This window comes from Epinephelus moara, chromosome 7, assembly GCF_006386435.1.
Source record: "Epinephelus moara isolate mb chromosome 7, YSFRI_EMoa_1.0, whole genome shotgun sequence".
Classification (NCBI taxonomy): Eukaryota; Metazoa; Chordata; class Actinopteri; order Perciformes; family Serranidae; genus Epinephelus; species Epinephelus moara.
In genome coordinates, this window is record NC_065512.1 from 14,965,196 (window position 1) to 14,986,186 (window position 20,991).

The window sequence follows — 20,991 nt, forward strand, 5'->3', positions numbered from 1 at the left end:
GGTGAGGCTGCTTTGAACGACAGGCTGTCTGCTGATAGTGTCCTTGGACTCTCAGTCAGACCCAACCTGCCTCCTCCACAGCTCCAGCCTCTTGCCCAATTACAGTCACTTCTGGCTCTAAAAACTAAGATGGCAGCGGCCAAAATGCTGAACTTGAGGCTTCAAAACAGGCTTCCACAAACCAGTGGGCGACATCATGGTAGCTACGTCCATCATTTATTCATTGTTTTTTCACACTGTTTGTATTCCTAATAAAAGACAACAGCAGTCTTTAGAGTTCAGTATGAAACAGGTTTACTGTACATTATCAAACAGTACACGTAAACCAAGCTGGTCCTAGGAGGACACTGAACTGTCTACGTTCACTATTACGTATTTCTCATACTCCTCCTATTGTGGCCTAAACAGAATGTACAATCCTTTCGCTATGCCTCCTTAAACTGTCACTTGTTTGATACACTAATATTTCTTTCATCTGGATCGTCCAAACTGTCCCTGAATACTTTCCAACACATTCCTGCATTGCTCATATCACACACAACTTCACACCGGACTCCATTATTTCCAACTCACATCTGTGTTTAACCAAAATAAATGATTAATGATGTTTAATGATTAATGATCTTTGTTTACACTCTTAATCAAACATATGCTGATATATTTAAGTAACTATTTTCCACACTATAGGAATACTAAAGTACAAGTAATTCAAAATTGTACTCCAGTACAGTACTTGATTTAATTCTACCACCAATATTGAGCCATGCAGACAGTTTATATTCACCCCTGGTGGTTTAAAGGAGACCTCCATTGATTTTGCACATCAAAGTCTTTTTACAGGTCATCAGGAGTACTATTATGTACTTGAAAAAAAAGTTGTATTAAGTCTTTTGATGCTCCTGATGAGGCTGCACAAAATCTAATAAACTGACTAAAGTGATGTGGCTTGGTTGTGGCTGAAAACTACAAGTATCTGAGTGTGGAATTAGAAAGAAGTGATCCTAGCTCACTCATAAGCTCTGCTTAAAGCTAGCAGCTCGAGGCGACATCAGCCTCTAGTAGCATACAACACCGAAATCTCTGACCAAGCTGTCTGCACTGAGTTGCATTGTGGGTAATGTAGGCACCCAGTTTTGACAAGGTCGGAGGATAGATACAGTCAGTATTTATGGGAGGGCCGACAAAACGTCATTCCTTTTACGCAGAGGAGAAAAGCAAAGCATTGGCTACCATGCTGTTGTTGATGTGTGACCTTCTGCACATCTAATAAACGTAGAACTTCAGAGTATTTTTCAACCTGGACCTTATTTTCCCATGTTGTTGTGTCGTAAAATATTGATGGCAAGTTTTTGAAATTGGTCCAGCATTGAGTGAGAGCACTGGCCAGGCTGCAATGTTAACACTCAGGGTATGTTCACACCATTAATGTACATCCCCTAAAAGTGTTTGTTTTTGCTACTGACAGGCTCAGATTGTTATTTTAAGAGTCTGGCAAGATTACTGAAAGGATTCCTATGGAGATAGACCTTTTTAATCAAAGATTATTTTTGTTTAACTAGAAACAGCTCCAAAATTGCTATGTCAAACCAAAGACGGTGGATAAACCAAGACGGTCCACTGCAAGTCAGTTTCCTGTATCAGTGTCACGTGAGGTTCGCGACCACCACGCCTCTTTAGGAGACTAACAGCAGGTCCTGAGTCCATTGACTTCAGTGGGAGAAATGAACGTGATTACAGATTATGGCCGATTTTTTCGCCCCATAGTCACGGAAGCAAATATTGGACCCATTTATCACAAGCCACATATCTTCAGAACATTCCGACACCAAAATGGCAAATTTCAGACGGACAAATCAGGAGAAAATTTACTTTGTTTAAGAGCTGTCTCTGTCTCAACAACACACTCTCGCGAGATCTGGCAACAGATATCTCCTCTCTGGTGCTGAAATCAGTGCAGTTTCACTAAAGATACTGGATTAAAAAAATATTTTTTTCCAGCAGATATCTTAATTACAACATGATTGAGCTAGCAAAGCAGTTTTGTGTTGCTATGTGTGGTATTTATTCAGTTTTGGGAAATCACGATATCTAGAAAGCATCAGTGGCTGCAGCTGACAGGGACAGCTAACAGCCGCAGCAAAGCTAACATCGGATACGACATGAAACTACTCCAGTTAGCTCAATCATGTTGTAACTAAGACATCCGCTGGAAAAAATATTTTTTTCACGGACCGTTTATTTATTTAGCTTACGGCCAGTAAAGGTACACACATGTTGACAGAAGCGAGGTTGGGGATACTCGTCTTTGATTGGCGGTTCTCCATCGTCTTTGATTGGGGTACGTGGGACAACGCCTACTTAAGAGACCGGAAATGTATACCATTTCATTCAATGGGAGTATATTGTAGGTGGGCCATCTTGTAGTAATCCATTATCTTTGGTCAAACCCACCAGACAACATTTAACCCCTTGAAGCCTGGAGCGACATGGGAAAACAGTCGGTGAGCAACTTGGTAAGAAACAAATTGCAAAAATTTAATAGATTTAAAAAATATATTTAAAAAAAAAGGTCATTCAGGTCATTTCCTTGTTTGTTTTGAATTTTCTTTTAATTTCTTGCCAATTTTTGAGGGGATGGCAGGAGAAATACCCACACACCAATTCAACTGAGCCAATCATCAGTGCACTGGTGATAGTCAAGGACTGAAACATTTGCTGCCGTTTTTAACCACTTTTTTATTATTTTTTTTGACTTTGAGCACCCTTCTCTTTGTGCACGAATGCTCTGAATAAATCAACATTATTTTGGTATTGATCTCAGCCTGTGAACCTTTATTGTGGCTGTCCAGCACCCAAGATAAACTTTTTTTCTGACCTAAGTAGGCGCAGTTTCACAGCAGCCCTAAGACTTTGCAAATTTTTTGGGTGACTTCTTCTCTGGTTGCTTGCTGCCCTCTTCCTGTGTTTTTAAAAGAAATCAAACAAACTTGCTTCAACGGGTTAAATAAACAGTTATTTCATCATCGTAAAACTCACTCCATTCAAAGGCAACAAACACAAAATAAAACCCATAAAAACCTCTTTGTTCGTCTTTCTGATGTTTTAACAATCACCAACTCTGGTTGAAATAAACCCCTAATTCACCCATTTAGATGTGAAAACATGCTGGCTTTGAAAACACTAAAATTACTGTTTATATAAATGGAGTTTGGTGGGTTTGGCAATAGTGATTTCAGGGCTGTTTCTGGTTACACTAAAAGGATATTTGTCCAAACAGTTTTAGATTGTTTAGCTGCTTGTGAAAAAAGTTGTGGCCTCTCCAAGGACCTGTAGTTCTGGTGGTTCCCTGCATGATATAGCACTTTGTCAATATAGTTAGGTTAATGGCATTAAGTAACGGTAGTGCTGCTGTAATGTCTCTAAACATGCATGGAAACCACTAGAACATGCTAGTCTATTACATTATAACGTGGGGTAATTTTCTATGGTAAGTTCAGTTAATAATATAAATATATAGTAAATGTAAGTGTCTCTGATGTGAGTTTAAAAATTGTGTTTTCCCAGCACTTACGGGCTGATGGAAAGGGATGTTTCCCCCCCACCCTCACCACGCCTCCTAACTATCTCTCTGGTTCTGCGATATCAAGTAAACTCTGGCCACATATACACAAAACTATCTGCATGTCTACGTACCACTAGGGTACGTTCAATAGTGCTGTTCTATTTGTAATATAGGTGAACTGACCCTGTAAGTGGACCACAGGCTGTTTGAAAGTAAATCTAATAAGTCCTAATTGCAACTGGTGTCCTCACAGATGTCAACTGACATTCTTCTTCTTGACTTGGGTGGATCACCTGCTGTAAACGTGGCAAAGGTTAACACTTCTGCGTATTGGACGACTAAGTCCTTAGAGATGGGACAGAGGGGGCAAAATCTCACAAAATCATTTGTTCACTTCCTGCTGTTTGTGTTTCCTCCACCCCTTATCTAACCCAACATCCATCCAGTTCACGGTACCTCTGAGATGAAAGTAGCTCAGGTGGTTTGCGATGACTTGCTGGGCGGTCTCTTGTGCACAGAGTTTGACTCCACTTGGGAAAAGGATGTTCCGTTTCCGTCTCGAGATAACTGGTTGGGCTTCATCAGATACCTTGACATCGGATACATGAACGACCTGTGGAAACACCTCAGGCTCCTGACTATAAGGTAGACTCAGGTAACCCATTGAGGAACCCTCCAGTGTTGCATCTATGGTACCACAAAAAAACAGCACATTTAAGGCTTAAATTTGACTCTTCTTTGGGTAAGTCGTGAGCAAGAAGTTTCAAAGTTAACGATAATACATACCTGTCCCTATGTCCAAAAACACGACCACTAAACTAAACGCAGCAGAGTAGAAAACCAGCTTCCAAGATACAATGCTCATGTTAAATCCGTGATTGTATTTAAATCCGTGGACTTGGAAAAGGATCAAGTAGATATGTACTTCCTCTCAACAGCTTCTTACAAGTTTGCATAGTTCAGAAAGTCTCCAGACGCAGAAAAATACCAGAAGCACGTACAGAAATCATTTGACGACACTATGACATGCTGGTTTCCTGTGTAGCTGAAGAGAGGTGTGTCCCACGGTGCGGAGAGGACAGCTCCTGGCTCAGGTAGATAGGCAGATGGCTCTTGGAGAGGGGGATTTTTTAATGCTTTCTAATCCTGTTTACTCTAAGCCCTTTAGAGGAACTCGCCAAGAAGTTACTGGAGCAACACTGGGAAGGGAGGGCGCTTAGGGTGGAAGAAACGTGGACAAGTGGAGGTAACAAAGGCCACAGAATCAACAGCAAGCAGAGAGATGCAGCAATACATACAGATATTATAATATTATTATATATAAGATATTATTCTTGTAGGGAGATCAGTCGGGATGTTTTCTGCATGAACTCAGTAAAGTAATTGTCCAATAAAGAGACTTAATCCTGGTCTCCCAGTTGAAGGACAGTTCCCAACTGTGAAAACACCCTGCTACTCAATTAGACAAATGGCATTAAACACACCCAGCCTTTGACGATCATAATGGTGGTCATGTGTGCTGCTCTGGGAGAAAAACATCAATCCAAAGGCAACAGGATCACATGACAGACTAAAAGAATTGCATCCCCTCACAAATAATACATGCTGTTTTGTAGAAACCCCCCCACCCACCCACTCCTGCACAAAAACATAGTGATTATGTCTCAGGTTAGTCTAGCTGCTGAGGTGTTGAGCTGAGGAGCGGCGGCTGAAATCCTCTCAGTATGTATGTATTGACAGCAGTGAGAGTCGTGGGCTTAGTCTGGAGTTGACCTTTAACCCCAGACTCTTCCTCCCATGGGGTTTATCCCGTTTTTAAAAGGAAGATCTGCCTCTTATCGTTAAGTCGCTGCATGTGAAAACAAAAAAAAGAAGAAAGGAGCCAGTAATAAGGGCTAATAACCTTAGGGTACAGTAAGCTGACAATAACAAGCTCACAATGACAATGAAAACATACTAATGTTTAGCAGATAGGTTTTTCCATATTCACCATCTTAATTAAGAGCATTAGCATGCTCACATTTGCTAAGTAGCACTAAATACACAGTACAATTCGGGCCATAAAATGACATTAGTTTTGCAGGTTACAAAAACTAGACAAATAGAAATTTTGGCCTGACAGTAGTGCAAGGTGAAAAGTCAGGGAATCACCAAAATCACTAGGATACATCGTGAATGTCTGTACCAAGTTAAATAGCAATCCATCCAACAGGTAAACCAAAGACATTACGATTTATCCTCTGGGGAACATGAACGTCTGTACCAAATATAACAGCAATCTATGAAGTAGTTGTGATACTTTGATCAAAGTGGTAAAGAGACATTGCCATTCCTGGCACTAAGATGAGAACATGGCTAAAAAAAGACTTTTTTTTTGTGTGCTGTGACCAGCAGATCTACAGCTTGCTCCGTTGGTTAGGCTGACCAAACGTCCTCTTTTCCCCGGACATGTCCACTTTTCACGTCCCGTCCGGGGCGTCCGGGGGGGGTTTATAAATTGATGATAATGTCTGGTTTTCCGTGTGTGTGTGTGTGTGTGTGTGTGTGTGTGTGTGTGTGTGTGTGTGTGTTAGAGTGCGGCACAGGCAGCATATTTCTGTCCGAACCCGACATTATTTAATTACTAAAGCACTGAGTTTGTGTCACACAGTTGTTATGGTTACAGGCTATTTAACACGCGGGGCGAACACCGTGGGTGCTCAGCGGAGAGGGAGACCTCCGTGTTTGAGACGGGAGCAGGAGGCGGGAGGTCCGACGCTTCCAGCCAGAGGAGAGGGAGAAATTAACAAAATAAGATAAAATAGGAGACACCTGTCTCCCTCTTTTATTTTATTTTCAGCTTTTAATCAAGGCGGGCGGCGGGAGGTCCAAGACTTCCAGCGAGGGGAAAGGTAGAAACAAACAGCCAATGTGTGTCTGTGTGTGTTATGTTCAGGTGTTGTCACGTAAATAACAGTGCCCAAGCAATAAACGGGACAGACAATAGGATTTTATTTATTTTTACACTACATTTTCACTGAAAGCTGACCGAATCCGACCCGAGCCCGAATACAATTTTTACATTTTTGACCAAACCCGGCCCGACCCGTCGGGACCCGTCAGGCTCGGATCACCACACTCTAGTGTGTGTAGGCCTATGTGTCCCCTATAGGGGCCTATCTGAATTTCTGTCTTTGAGAGATATTATTTTGTAATATAACTGAATTTTCTATCCATACATATAAACTTTAAATAGGCTATAGGCCTAATAAAATTATAAGGCATCTTTGAGTAAACTGCGAGTATCATTTAAGTAGGCTATGTCGTGGCCGGGCCGAGTGTCCTCTTTTTTGGAAAGCAAAATATGGTCACCCTACCGTTGGTTGTTTGGTCAGTCCACAAAAATTTCCCCACCCTTTTGCAGCCACAGTTTTTGCCCTAGGAGGCTGAAATTTGTAAGTGGTTTGTGGAAGTCAAGGGTGTGTGTTTGTGTTCATGCCAACCGGCATGGTGCTGGGAACCTAATGGCTCCATTTAGTCAAAGTCCGGGGCTTATGCTGAGGGTTGCTCCATTGTGTCAACTAGTTGGCTTTTAGCATCAACCAAAAAAATCCTGGACACAGAAACGATGAGAAACAGTTTAACAGTCTAACTCAAAATTCAGTGCTACCCAGTTCCCAGACTACATTTACATGCAACAAGTGTTTTGACATGTATAATGTGTTTAGATGTAAATTTCAGACTTTACTTTACCCCGACTTTAAGAACTTGTTCAAAGTTAAACAAAGGTTGCTTTGCTTAGTTGCAACAGTTAGACAGTTGCTAAGCTTGCTTACTACAGCTTACTGAAGGCTGTCTGCAAGTCCTAACTGAAGGCTAACTCACAGTCCTAACTGTAGGCTAATGAAGGCTAACTGACAGTCATAACTGAAGGCTAACTGAAAGTACTAACTGAAGGCTAACTGAAAGTCATAACTGAAGGCTAATGAAGGCTAACTGACAATCATAACTGAAGGCTAATGAAGGCTAACTGACAATCATAACTGAAGCCTAACGTAAAGTACTAACTGAAGGCTAACTGAAAGTCCTAACTGAAGGCTAACTCACAGTCCTAACTGAAGGCTAACTGAAAGTCATAACTGAAGGCTAATGAAGGCTAACGTTAACTGACAATCATAACTGAAGGCTAACTCACAGTCCTAACTGAAGGCTAACTGAAAGTCATAACTGAAGGCTAATGAAGGCTAATGTTAACTGACAATCATAACTGAAGGCTAACTGAAAGTCCTAACTGAAGGCTAACTGAAAGTCATAACTGAAGGCTAATGAAGGCTAACGTTAACTGACATCATAACTGAAGGCTAATGAAGGCTAACGTTAACTGACAATCATAACTGAAGGCTAACTGAAAGTCATAACTGAAGGCTAATGAAGGCTAACGTTAACTGACAATCATAACTGAAGGCTAACTGAAAGTCCTAACTGAAGGCTAACTGAAAGTACTAACTGAAGGCTAACTCACAGCCCTAACTGAAGGCTAACTGAAAGTCCTAACTGAAGGCTAATGAAGGCTAACGTTAACTGACAATCATAACTGAAGGCTAACTGAAAGTCCTAACTGAAGGCTAACTGAAAGTACTAACTGAAGGCTAACTCACAGTCCTAACTGAAGGCTAACTGAAAGTACTAACTGAAGGCTAACTGAAAGTCCTAACTGAAGGCTAATCTCTCAAGACAGATTCTGCAATCTACATTGTAGAAAAGAAAAAAAAAATATATATATATTTTTTTTTTTACGGATGGATTTCCAGATTGACTGAAGGCTAATTGAAAGTCCTAAGTGAAGGCTAACTTAAAGTCCTAACTGAAGGCTGATTGAAAGTCCTAACTGAAGGCTAACTTAAAGTCCTAACTGGTGGCTAACTGAAAGTCCTAACTGAAGGCTAACTGTAGGCTAACTTAAAGTCCTAACTGTAGGCTAACTGAAAGTCCTGACCGTAGGCTAACTGAAAGTACTAACTGTAGTCTAACTGAAAGTCCTAACTGAAGGCTAACTGTAGGCTAACTGAAAGTCCTAACTGTAGGCTAACTGAAAGTCCTGACCGTAGGCTAACTGAAAGTACTAACTGTAGGCTAACTGAAAGTACTAACTGTAGGCTAACTGAAAGTCCTAACTGAATGCTAACTTAAAGTCCTAACTGTAGGTTAACTGAAGGTTCGTGTCTCTCCACCACCACAAATAGAAACTAATTCTGTGGAAAACACTGAAATAATGTCAGATATATTACTTTGCAAACTTGTTACCAAAAAAACTCACATTATTGCCCATGTAATTACATGTTTTCACCTGTGTCACGTTACTTACCCTGGGGCTGCAGACCATATCTTCTTCTGATTAGATGACTGTCCAGCTGTTACTGTCGTTGCCATGGCAATGCCAGTCCACAAGATTGGGGGGTGGAGCTTCTGAAGAAGCACTTGTGTTTGTTTTGGTTTTGAGTTCTGTTATCAAGAGTCTTTCTCAAGACTACCTTTAAACAATGGAGGTTTTGCACACCTGAGTCACATGCATGCGTTTTTTTCTACTTTGTGTCCAAACCGTGTTCAGACTCAGAGATAATTTACAGGTGCATTGATGCTGAAAACCCTTTTAAGGCCTACTTTTTTTCCCACAAAAAAACGATCAGGAATCAGTAAGGAACTGACAAAAAATTGGGCTGATGAGCAGAAGCAACACTGGCAGTAGTATAGTTCCCATTCCTATCTCTTTAATTGGCCTAACAGTTCTCCTCATGGTGCCGGCATCAGAACAAGGCAGTCACAGCGGTCAGCAGAACAATGTTTAACTCACAGATTGATCCTGTACTATGAGATCATGGACAGCTGGCAGTCGAGCCAAGTAGGCCTCGAGAGCAGTGGGTCTACTCTTACTACTCACTTACCGTATTTCTGGATGACTGATTTCAGTGATTCTGCCTCTAATGCTACACTTTTAAACACTGAGTACAAATAACACTGTGTGCTGACAGTGAGCAGGGCTTGTTATCCATAGATGTTTGGTAACATGCATGCGGTTGCCAGTTTATTAGGTACACCTAGCTCAAACTAATGCAGTCTAGGATTTATTGATGTATTAGGCTGCATTACGTTGAGCTAAGTGTATCTAATAAACTGGCAACCAAGCATAGATGTTGTATACGCCCAATGGCTGCAGCTCCCTGCCATACGGGGGGGATTACTCAGAGTCAGACTGTGAGGGGATCTGACAGGCTGAGACAGTAAATACACCTAAGCCAGCCATGTAACCCTATGAACAGATTGTATTGGCATTGTAATGTAGAGGCATTTCAAAACGAAGCCTGTTGGCTCGAGAAGAGTTGAAGAGTTTGGCTCCTCCAGGCAAAAAGAGAATTATTTACAGTAAAAGAAAAACAAGGGTTTTCAGAACTGGAGCCAAAGAAAACCTCCGATACATAAAAAGAGTAAATTAAGTGATTTACAACACAGACATTGAGGCTCTGTTTTAGTTACCGACCTCTAATCTTCATCTTGTTAACGGGTAGGACAGGAGGTCAGGAGTCAGGACCCCACTCAAATATCATCTAGTTGGCATTATGCGCATAGCAATTAACAGGAAACATACTGGGTTTGTTTAATGCAACTGTCTAGGTTCGTGGCTCCACAAGAAAATAAAAAACAACAGAATAACAAGTGTACTTTGGTCTACAAGTTTTAATATACCATTGAAACCAAAGATATTTTGGAATCAGCTGCTGTACATTCATCCAACACAATGTCTAAAAAAACATAACATCATAAAGTGTTAAAGAGGTATAAACATCTGAACAAACAGGGAAAATACTACAAGACTATCAACACTGATCTCTGCTGAGAAGAATTTAGGCAACGGTAGTGATGGGCTGCAGCGTCTCTGAGGTCTCAGTTAAGTAGGTTTTACATCTGAGAGCGGTCTATAAACACATGCTAATGTCTGTGCACCCCGACCTTTCTGCAAGTTGGATTATTGGTAAAATAATGAATTAAGGATTCAAGTTTCTTAGATGTTGTATGTGAGCAATCTGAGATGCTGCTGCTAAAATAAAGTACTTTATTAAACAACACAAACTCTTAAATTATTTGGACTGTGTGATGAGGAACCATCTCCCACATAATGTACCAAAATATTTATTAATCTAAATACTGAAGCTATTAGTTTACATGGTCAATCTGGAGGGACCAAAAAGAACTTCAGTGCCACATGACTATAAGAACTATAATTTAGAATATGTTATATCATCCAGAGTAACAATAATCAGTAGCCTGTTTTGAGTCTGACATCCCAGTTAAGTCAAATCCAGCCAGTTTGTGCAGGCAACATCAGCGACTTAGATACATGCATAAAATATTCCAGTTTTTGACCTTATTCAGAAAAAGATAACGTGGCTAATGATACTGATATTTTCACCAAAATTCTGGTTTACATTCAGTCAACTATACTCAGAGTAATGTGCCCTATCATGTCGTTGATCACGTCAAAATATGCAACAGTGGAACTGCTGAAGCAGCCTGTAGGAATCTGCTTCTTTACATCAAAATAAGACTTTCAAAGTGCTGGGTTATTTGAAGTTATCTAAAAACCTGTTGACATGCAGGTCTCTAATAATGTTTAGAGAAGGTGTCTTTCTTTCTCTCTGGGAGGCTAACAGGATAACTGAGTGAGGCACTGAGGCACTGAAAAAGTGTATTTTTTCTTTGTATCCAAAAGGGGTTGATGTTTGGATTCTAGTTCCCATGGGAATATGAAATGAAATCAAAAAAAGAAATGTAGATCAGAATCACGTTTTAAGCCTGATTTATAGGAAGGTGCTTGACATGTTTGACGAGTTGCTCCACAGAAATGACGTATTTCTGACAGAGAAAAGTATCGCTCGACACTTTCCTTTCATGTCGCACACCTGGAGCATAATGTGATTTGTAGTGTTCCTAACTTTGCCATGGAGACAGTGGTTTTTAATCCACACAGATCTCCAACCTGCATTCAGCGTAAGAAGCAGCCGTCCGTCAGCAGCAGCGTCTCTGGAGCTGAGAGCACAGCGTCTGGTCAAACTGCCTTCACCAGGCTGACTGACAGTAGATATTTACTGAATGTTTGTCTTTGTGAAGCTGACTGCTACATGCAGATTTGGTTATTAAGTTAAAAATGCATAAACAGTGGGATATTTGTATGATTTAAACAGCTGTCTGTCCAGATTATGCTTTACTAAACACTATAGAAATACACTCAGACCATTAAAACAAAACACTGGAGGTCTCTGGTTACCATGGAGATGACTTTAAACCTTTTCCCAAAGCACAAATTGACCAACACTTGACTGTTTAATTTCTATTGAGTGACTCAAAATTGTCGAGCATCCAACTATAAATCAGGCTTCAGAAAATCCATGACCCAGACTGAAATCAAATGATCACATTATTCTACTTCTATGACTGAAATATTAAGTCACACCTGAAATGTCTACAATCATCTGCAAAGCCAAGTAAACCCAACTAAAACGAACTAGGTTTTACCGTGATTATACTTTTACACAATTTCCTATGATGATGCATAAAAAATAAATACAAATAACTGACTTTATAAAATATCTTGCAGCATAAATACCATCAGTAAAAAGTCATGGGGTGTACAAACATTTCCATGTCTGGATATAATCTACAGTGAGAACTCATTCTGGTTGGATGGACATCTACCTGTTTATTTTAAATTAACTGATGCCTTCATGTTCACTCACAGGACCCACAGATAGTCAGAGGTTTACATGTGTTGCTTGAGTCAATGCATAAAACAATAACAGCATCTAATGCAAAGGATATATTTTCAGTTCACGCTGAAATGTCCGTCGCTCAGTATGAGCAGTGATTTATAATGGCTACAGGAATGTGATGCACTGAAGAGCAGAGCTGCTTTATCTGTTACCATCCAGGTTCTGAAGTCGGTAAAGGTGCAGGACCAGATCTCTGATTTCGTCTCGTTTCCTCCGCACCTGCTGCCGAGGAAACCATCGTTGTAGCTGTAGAGGGAGGTCAAAGTGCACCACAGGGTCCTGAGAGCAGAAGCAGAAATATTGTCCCATTACTATACTTGTCTTAAAGGGACAGTCCCAAAATCAAAAATACATTTTCTTCCTCTTACCTGTAGTGTTATTTATCAGTCTAGATTGTTTTGGTGAGTTGATTAATGTTGGAGATATTGGCCATAGATGTCTGCCTTCTCCCCAATATAATGGGACTAGATGGCACTCAGCTTGTGGTGCTCAAAGTGCCAGAAAAAGGCATTTTAAAAGCTCTTTCCAGAAATCATAATCCAGTTGCTCAAGATAATCCACAGACCTTGTCATGAGCAGTTTTATGCAAGAACTATTTTTCTTTTTCCCAAACTACACCCGCCAACTGTATCACCATGTAGAAGGAGGCATGCATCTACTGCTAGCTCCTTCTCTGTACAGAGAATTTTGCTAACGTTAATAGTTTAGCCTCTCTGCTAATACGTGTTGTGTCAAAGACTGTTTCCCCATTGACATCTGCTTTTCCTGACCTAAACCTGAACATATCCCTATCTATGACCCACCGCACGCTTTCTTCTTAGCAGCTATATGGTTGGCAGATGTAGTTCAGTAAGAGAAAATAGTTCCTACATGAAATTGCTCACAACGTGGTCTGTGGATTATCTTGAGTAACAGCGTCATTATTTCTGGAAATAGACATTGCTGTTGAATTATTTAAATGTATCTTTTTGGCGCTTTGAGCACCACAAGCTGAGTGACATCTAGTTACATTACATTAAAGCGGAGACAGACATCTCTACGGGCAAAATCTCCAACACTTGGCAACTCACACCAAAACAATCTAGACTGATAAACAGCACTACAGGTAAGAGAAAAAAAATATGAATTTTTCATTCTACTGTTCAATGTCCTACTGAGTTTCCATCTGAATAAGAAATTTAAAGCTGTTGCTGACCAATATTACATTAAACATGTCAGATAATGTAGAGCCCTAGAATTAAAGATGCTGACGAGTTCTTTACCTCCAGAAAACTCTCAACGTATTGCAGAAGGTAGAGGCCGCAGTCGCTGCTGTTGTCCTGAAGGGGAACTTGGCAGTGTGAGCTTTGCATCTGATCAGGACTGAAGTCCCTCGATGAACCACGCCGTACCTCCCACTCCGACTGCAAGTACCTGACAGACAAATACACATTGTCTTACATCAGTTTACAAACACACACGCGGATACAGACAGATGGATTAAAAGTGTCATACTTACTCCCGTAAGAGTTTGAAGACTCGCTCATGAGGAGAACGTTTAAGGGAATCCATGATGAGAATACACGGTCTACAGAGAGGAGACATACATCTGTCATTCAGTGTTTGAATCCATGTTAGGCATATGTTTTCATGTACAGAGTAGTGTGAATGCAACTGCAAACAGATCACCATGACCGCTAAGTAAATGTTGTATTATGTGTATATAAAAAGACAAGCCTCAAAAATACCAGTCCAGACTGTTTAAACACATCTGAGTATCTTTGAAAATAACCACCACAATCATTTTCTTCATCTGTATGGTCAATATTAATACAGTTTCACCACACATACAATAAAGTGTGTGCACAGATGTGAAATCCAATCTCAAGCGGTCATTCAAGACATGATGATGTCAGGTTTTACCTGCAATCCATCTCATCTGGACACAGACTAAATACACTGCATCTGTTTTCAAGGCACTAGGTCTAAATGTGCTTTTAAACTGCACTGAATCAGTGTTTAGAAACTCAGTACTGCTGGACTTAAAGGGTAACTTTGGTATTTTACAACCCAGACCTCATTTTGCCAAGTTTTTGTGTCTAAGGGACTAATGGAGACAACAATTTTTTGACTTACTGAGAGACAGAGGGCTGCACTGTTAATATACTGTACGTTCACTAAAGTGCTTGTTTTTGCCACTGATGGGTTCAGATTGTTGTTTTAAGTGTCTGACAACATTATGGAAAGGATCCCTACAGAGGTCGACCTTGTGTTAAAGAGACAGAGAGGATACTGTTATTTTGGAGCCTTGCAGTGGAAAGTTTCTCCTCCTCTGTGCCACTTGTATTTTACTTAAGAGTAGCATGAAAAGCAAGAGCGCACACTCCGCAACAAAATCTGGGGACCAAATCACCCCAGAAGTACACTTCACAGCACACTGATGACACCGGAAACGACACTAGTTCTCATTCTCATATGTCATGTCATATGTCTCAGTCATTGGGTAACTTCATGTACCAGCACACTCACCTCTTGCTAACAGTTTTCTTCGAGCAGGTTCGCTCTGTGCAGTTCTGCAGGCAAAGAAAAAAATAAAATGAGCAGATCTAGAAGGACAATTAAAGACCCAATTAGTGAAAAAAATTGTTGATGAGATAAAAGAAATTGTTGTTAGTTCTCATGAGCCAGGACAGAGAGATTTCTTACCACTGGACCAGGTGGTGGGTCTTTGGTGGATTCTTCTGGGGCCTTTTCTAAAACACATGAAACCAACCAGCTTTAGAATCACAGCATGAACAAATAAAGGGCTTGAAAGTTTCAACAGATATACAGAATAACTGCAACTGCTGTTCTTTGATCCTGACAAAAGCTGCAACATTAAGTCAAACATACCTGTCTCTGCATCCGTGCTGTCAGTGTGGTTTAATGAAGGTAGTGTCTCTGTGTTATCATTTGGGCTTTTAGACCCCTGAGCCACCTCTTGATCCTGTAACTTGCCCGTCCCATCCGGGCTCTTTCCTGAGTTCCAACCACTCCAGGCCTCAGATTTTGGCTCATCCAGTCCAGGGAAGCAAATGACAACTAAATACCAATGAGCCCTAAACACACAGCAGATCAATGTGATATATAATGTGATACACTAAAAAAAAAAACAAAAAAAACTCTGTACACCTTTTTATGTATTTAACTCACTCCTGATTGACGGGCACAAACAGGAAGTCCTTTTTGAAGATGTCCACATGGCGTGTCCAATTCTTCACCCGCTGGTGCCGCCTGTGCCTCTGATTGCTGAGTGCACACAAAAATAAGGTTTTAACAGTGTTTCACATACATGCACATAACTGTAGACACTTGAGAGTGCTGGGAAATTCAAGACTTACATTGCTCTAATTTATACCAGTTCTGGACAAAATATTAAGCTGAAGGCTACACTACGCTAATAACTAATGAAATCATAGAGCAATTTAATGTATTACGGCACTTTGGTAGAGTGTCCAGGAGGCAGGACATGACAAAATAAGTACACTGTAATCTGTAATGTTTATGGTGTTTATTTACAAAGCCGGTTGTTATTTGGTCAGAACAACTACGTCTTTTGCCGTTCCTTAAATGTGTCTGAAAATTTCAGCAACAGCCCTTACTAACAAAAAGTTCCCAAATCTAGTGGTCTCTTTAGTCGGACATTTTCGTTGGCAACTCTGTGTCAGTGATAGGGCTGTCAAAATAACGCCTTAATTTCGATTAAATAATCACAGAACGTTCAAACACAAGAACACAAATCAGCTTCACTATAACTCACAGCATCCACAGACAAACACTTGTCTTTTGCTGGACACATTTTCCCCACAAATACAACATGCTAACGTTATTAGCACAAGCCTATGGTATTTTACATTGTATAAATTAGCCTAGCGACGAGAAACGTTTTCCTCTGCTCATATGAAGCCAGGATAAATCACACACAAGACTTAAAATGCTATTTTAGTGGAGGCTTTATTGTCTTAACAATTTATTGTTTCTTATCTGTGAAATTAAAGTAAATAAAAGCTTTGTTTCCACTGAGGGAAATGGTTTCCGTTTACAAAAATAGACAGGAGGTCTGCGTCGCCGTGACACAGAGTAACATTTCTGGGGAGGTGCACGTCAGGCTGCGTTGTCAGGCTTTTGCTATTTCCTGAAAGCATATCATAGATTTTTGTTTATTTTTGGCAGCATTACTTACGAGTCATTGGTGACCCCTTCACTGGCGTTGTCCCTCCTTGTCAGTTGCTTATAGAAGAAGCTGCTGAAGATGTGTGAGCTCTCGGCCACAGCCTCAGAAGCTTTGTGGAGGAGATACCTGGTTCAAGGACACAATCATAACACATTATGATACATAATGGCACGCATAAACACAATCAGTTCAAAAGAGGATCTGTTCTCCAGAAACTTGTGAGGAACTCCAGTAAATCTGAAGCATTTTGTTTTTTAAATGTGTTACTTACTTGAGGTAAAAATCAATGATTACGTCATTGAGGAAGTGCCCGGTGTCAAGGCACTGCAGGTCCTCCATTGTGACGGTTATTCCTCCTTTCTGTGGCGGAGGAGGAAACTGGATCAACCTAAGCAGAGTGGAAATAAGAGGAATGAGCCGATGACAGTGGATAACAGATGTGGCAGTGGAATTAACAGCTGTTTCATTAAGGCCACTGTAAAACTGAGTGTTTCATCTATTAATTACATTCACTCAGTTACAACTGGATGCAGATTTTTAGTCTCGCCTCTTTCATTACATAAAAAGTATCTTAATGAGTTTCATACAGTGAGAGATGCAAGTTTTAAATTTGGGGACTGATATCAGATTGTTATTCTGTAAAGGCAAATACCCTGAGTTGAGGTGTCAGAATCCAGAGAGAAAACCTTGATTAGTGCATCCCTAATTTTTGTTTTATCTTATTCCTAAGTGTGAACTTATGTGGGATTTACACTTCTGCGTCCAATCGACGCCATGTCTACGGCGTAGGCTCTACATCGACGCAGAGCCTACACTGTAGCCTGACGTACAACTCCCCATTAATGTAACGACATGTTGCGGCGACGCAGACCTCCTGTCTATGAATAGAATTTTATAAATAGCATTTTAAGTCTTGTGTGTTATTTATCCTTCAGGATTTATCCTGGCTTCATATGAGCAGAGGAAATCTCCACTTGTCACTAGGTTAATTTATACAATGTAAAATGCCATAGATTTGTGCTAATAACATTAGCATGTTGTATTTGTTGGGAAAACGTGTTTAGTATAAGACAGTTGTTTTGTCAGTGAACCTTGTGAGTTGTAATGGAGCCAAATTATGTACTGTTGCCTTTGTTAAATGTTGCTGTTGTCCCTGGCTTCATATGAGTCGAGGAAAAGTCCACTAGTTGCTAGGCTAATTTATACAATGTAAAATGCCATAGACTTGTGCTAATAACGTTAGCATGTTGTATTTGTGGGGAAAATGTGTTCAGACAAGGACATGTGTTTGTGAATGCTGTGAGTTATAGTGAAGCAGATTTGTGTACTTGTGTTTGAAATTGTTGCTATACAGCCGTTTTTAATGTGTGTTTTGAATCAACTAAACTTAACAGTACTTCGCAGAAACTCTGCCGCTGGCCAGTGTTTTGAAGGTGTAACTGCAGACTGACACAGACACACCACCGCATAAGTATAAATGCTCACAACAGCGTAGGCAAAGTGCATAGGCCACAGCGTAGGCTCTGCATAGAGCTAACGCACAAGTATAAATCCCGCCTTAGTGGCTGCAAGAATTACGGATGCATCGATTTATCAGCCGCACCTATGTATCATATGTATTTCCCTTGTTGACTGCCATCAGCCTATCTGCAAAAAATCTAACATTCACTGATGGCAGTGGCTGATGTTTTTCCATTGTGTGACATCAGTTTTGCTCAGGCTAAAAAGCAGAGCTCGAGACTAATGGTGTCCCATCGTCTCGGGGACAATAGAAAACTTGTTTGGGATGAAGAGAGGTCTTCAGCGGGACACCTTCAGGAGGAAAGGACACTGTAAACACACTCTCAACCCGTAAGAGGATGCAGCCTATTGTTTTCCTGATAATGCTACGATGTGAACAAAGCCGTGCTAAGATCGGCAGGAGGAGAGTTGGTTAGCTGTTAGCTGTTAGCAGCTGGTGACCGAAACTAACAGCTCACAGAGGTTGCACTGAGTTACTCTTTGTTTCCCTGGCACAAAAGGGGGAAGAAACAACAAAAAAACAGTGGTATTTGTTATCAGCCAAATTGTTCTTTCAAATATCGGTATCAACCCAGAGTTTCACCATCAGTGCATCCCTGGCAAGAATCTTAATTTGTAACCACGTGCAAAGCCCTCCTCCAGCAGGTTGCATGAGAAGCTACACACATGATAATGTAGGTGACTTGCCTGCGAGCATGGCCCTGATGTTTGTATTTAGTCCAGCTGGAGTCTGGTACACACAGCGACGTGGAGTAGGACCCTTTGCTTCTACGATGGCACAGTGTGTATATAGGCGCAGGCTCCTCCTTTTCTTTCTGTGGGAGGACATTCACATCACAGGAGTAAAGATTTAATTGTAATCGTTTACTGAAGATGTTGCCAGATGATCAACAGCAGATGGAAAAAGAAACAGTCAACGGTTATGTTTATTTTTTCAGACTTTCCTCTAATTTTTGCTTTTGTTCTTGTGAATTAACACAATAAATTCTCTATAAATGATTCAAATTTAGCAAAGAACTCTGACTTAACTGGTCACAGCTAGTAAACACATGCATGAGGAAGATACTGCTTAATTTAAAGGGTCAGTAGCCAAAAACAAAAACTTGGGAATAACTTACCTCAGGGGGCGTTTGGGGCTCTTGCTCTTTCGGACTCTCCTCTGGTCCAAGTTGTGTCTCTGTGTCTTGTTCCGTCTCCGTCTCCGTCTCCGTCTCCAGCACTGTCTCTTTCTGTGTCTCCAGCTGAATGTGTGGTGTGGTGCTTTTGTTTGTGTCAGAATACGGACCCTCTTCATCAGAGTAAAGCCCAGGGTCAGTGCTCTCCAGGCCGAGCAGAGTCAGCAGGTGACAGTCCAATCCAGTCCTTCTAATCAGCTCTATGCTATCATCCAGAGAAAGAACGGGAGACGGGAAGTCTTTCAAGCAGCTAAATCTGTCGACGTAGTCGATGGATTCCTCATGTGCCAGACAGTTGAGGCAGTCAATGTCCAGGAGGGAGCGTATCAAAGCCCCCACCATTCCCTCCACAGGATTCCTCAGAGTCAGCAGGATAAAGGGGCTCGCCATGTCTGTTGAAATTAAAAAAAAATCATGTACAATCATACACCAATATCATGCACACTGAGAATAATATGACACATTAAACAATACTTATTATATCAGAAATACGAAACAAAAAACGGTGATATTTGTAAATTCAAAGCAATGAAATGGAAACACTTTGCAGAACTACTGACAGTTAAGTAAAAATCTAGTCTGCAACCTGTTTACATCTCTGTGTTTATTACTTCATTACACATATACATCTATTACAGTACATTCCTCTTTACATTCAGTTTATTCATGTCGTGCAAAAGTTTGGGCACCCCTGGTCAAAATTTTGTTTACTGTGAACAGCTAAGCAAGTAAAAGATGACTTGATTCCCAAAAGGCAAAATGTTAACTATGACACATTCCTTCAGTACTTTAAGTAAGATTACATTTTCCATTTAAATCATCTACACTTTAAAATATAAAAAAAGGCAGGGGCCTGAAGCAAAAAATTGGGGGATTTTTCACCCATTCTTCCTGCAAAAGGACACAGGAAAGGTTTTCTTCTGATGACTCTTCCATGAAGGTTATGTTTGTTCAGGTGGGTTTTTGATTTGCCTTTCTAACAATCCTACAAGCAGCTCTCACAGAAAGTTTTCTTGGTCTCTGACCTCAACTTGACCTCCACACTATCTGTTAGCTGCCATTTCTTAATCACATTACAAACTGCTAGGCAACTGTTTAGAGGAGCCCATGGCTGCTGATTGTTGGGACAAGGTTTCAGGAGTTAGAGTATTTATAAAGCTTTGATATCTGCAATATCACAATCACAATGATTGTGAACAAGCCAGAGCCCTAACAAGCTCGTTGAGGTCTAATACCCTGTTAAAGGTTGTCTGAGAGCTCAAATGTTTTGGGGTGCCCAAACTTTTGCATGGCGCTCCTTTCCCTTTTTTCACTCTAAAACTGTACAAAAGACTAATAATACAGTAATCTTGCTTGAAATGTTGAAGGGCATGTTTCATTTTTAACTTCCTATCTTTTGGAAATCTTCTACTGACTTAACAGTTCATAGTAAAAGAAATTTTGGGCAGGGGTCCCCTTAATTTTGCATGCCATTATAATAATAATAATAATAATAATACATTTTATTTGAAAGCGCCTTTCAGGACACCCAAGGTCACTGTACAGAAAATATAAAAACAAAAATATAAAATACAAAATAAAAGACAACACACAATAAAAAGGGAGGGGGGACCGTGAGATGCAGTTTAGAGAGAGTAAGCAAGTCTGAACAGATGAGTTTTGAGTTTAGATTTGAAGATGGGCAGGGTGGCAGAGTTACGGAGGTCAGGTGGCAGTGAGTTCCAGAGTTGGGGAGCAGAG

At 40.6% G+C, this 20,991-nt stretch overlaps 2 protein-coding genes across 6 annotated transcripts in view; both read right to left on the bottom strand.

The window, feature by feature from the left end:
• impg2a (interphotoreceptor matrix proteoglycan 2a) overlaps window positions 1–4,668 on the bottom strand; it is a 37,339-nt gene extending 32,671 nt beyond the window's left edge. The window contains exons 1-2 of the mRNA XM_050049671.1: window positions 4,349–4,668; window positions 4,019–4,249 (exon numbers count right to left, since the gene is read on the bottom strand). Of these exons, the coding sequence (XP_049905628.1) occupies window positions 4,019–4,249; window positions 4,349–4,427 (310 nt within the window). The 5' untranslated portion in view covers window positions 4,428–4,668. The remainder of the gene's footprint in view (window positions 1–4,018; window positions 4,250–4,348) is intronic.
• A 5,590-nt stretch (window positions 4,669–10,258) lies between these two features.
• senp7 (SUMO specific peptidase 7) overlaps window positions 10,259–20,991 on the bottom strand; it is a 29,401-nt gene continuing 18,668 nt past the window's right edge. For all 5 annotated transcript variants that reach the window (XM_050048271.1, XM_050048273.1, XM_050048272.1 and 2 more), the window contains 11 exons: window positions 19,195–19,643; window positions 18,764–18,891; window positions 16,827–16,943; window positions 16,565–16,681; window positions 15,535–15,630; window positions 15,235–15,440; window positions 15,049–15,095; window positions 14,872–14,915; window positions 13,862–13,930; window positions 13,626–13,776; window positions 10,259–12,642 (listed from right to left, as the gene is read on the bottom strand). In XM_050048271.1, the coding sequence (XP_049904228.1) occupies window positions 12,505–12,642; window positions 13,626–13,776; window positions 13,862–13,930; window positions 14,872–14,915; window positions 15,049–15,095; window positions 15,235–15,440; window positions 15,535–15,630; window positions 16,565–16,681; window positions 16,827–16,943; window positions 18,764–18,891; window positions 19,195–19,643 (1,562 nt within the window). In that variant the 3' untranslated portion in view covers window positions 10,259–12,504. The remainder of the gene's footprint in view (window positions 12,643–13,625; window positions 13,777–13,861; window positions 13,931–14,871; window positions 14,916–15,048; window positions 15,096–15,234; window positions 15,441–15,534; window positions 15,631–16,564; window positions 16,682–16,826; window positions 16,944–18,763; window positions 18,892–19,194; window positions 19,644–20,991) is intronic.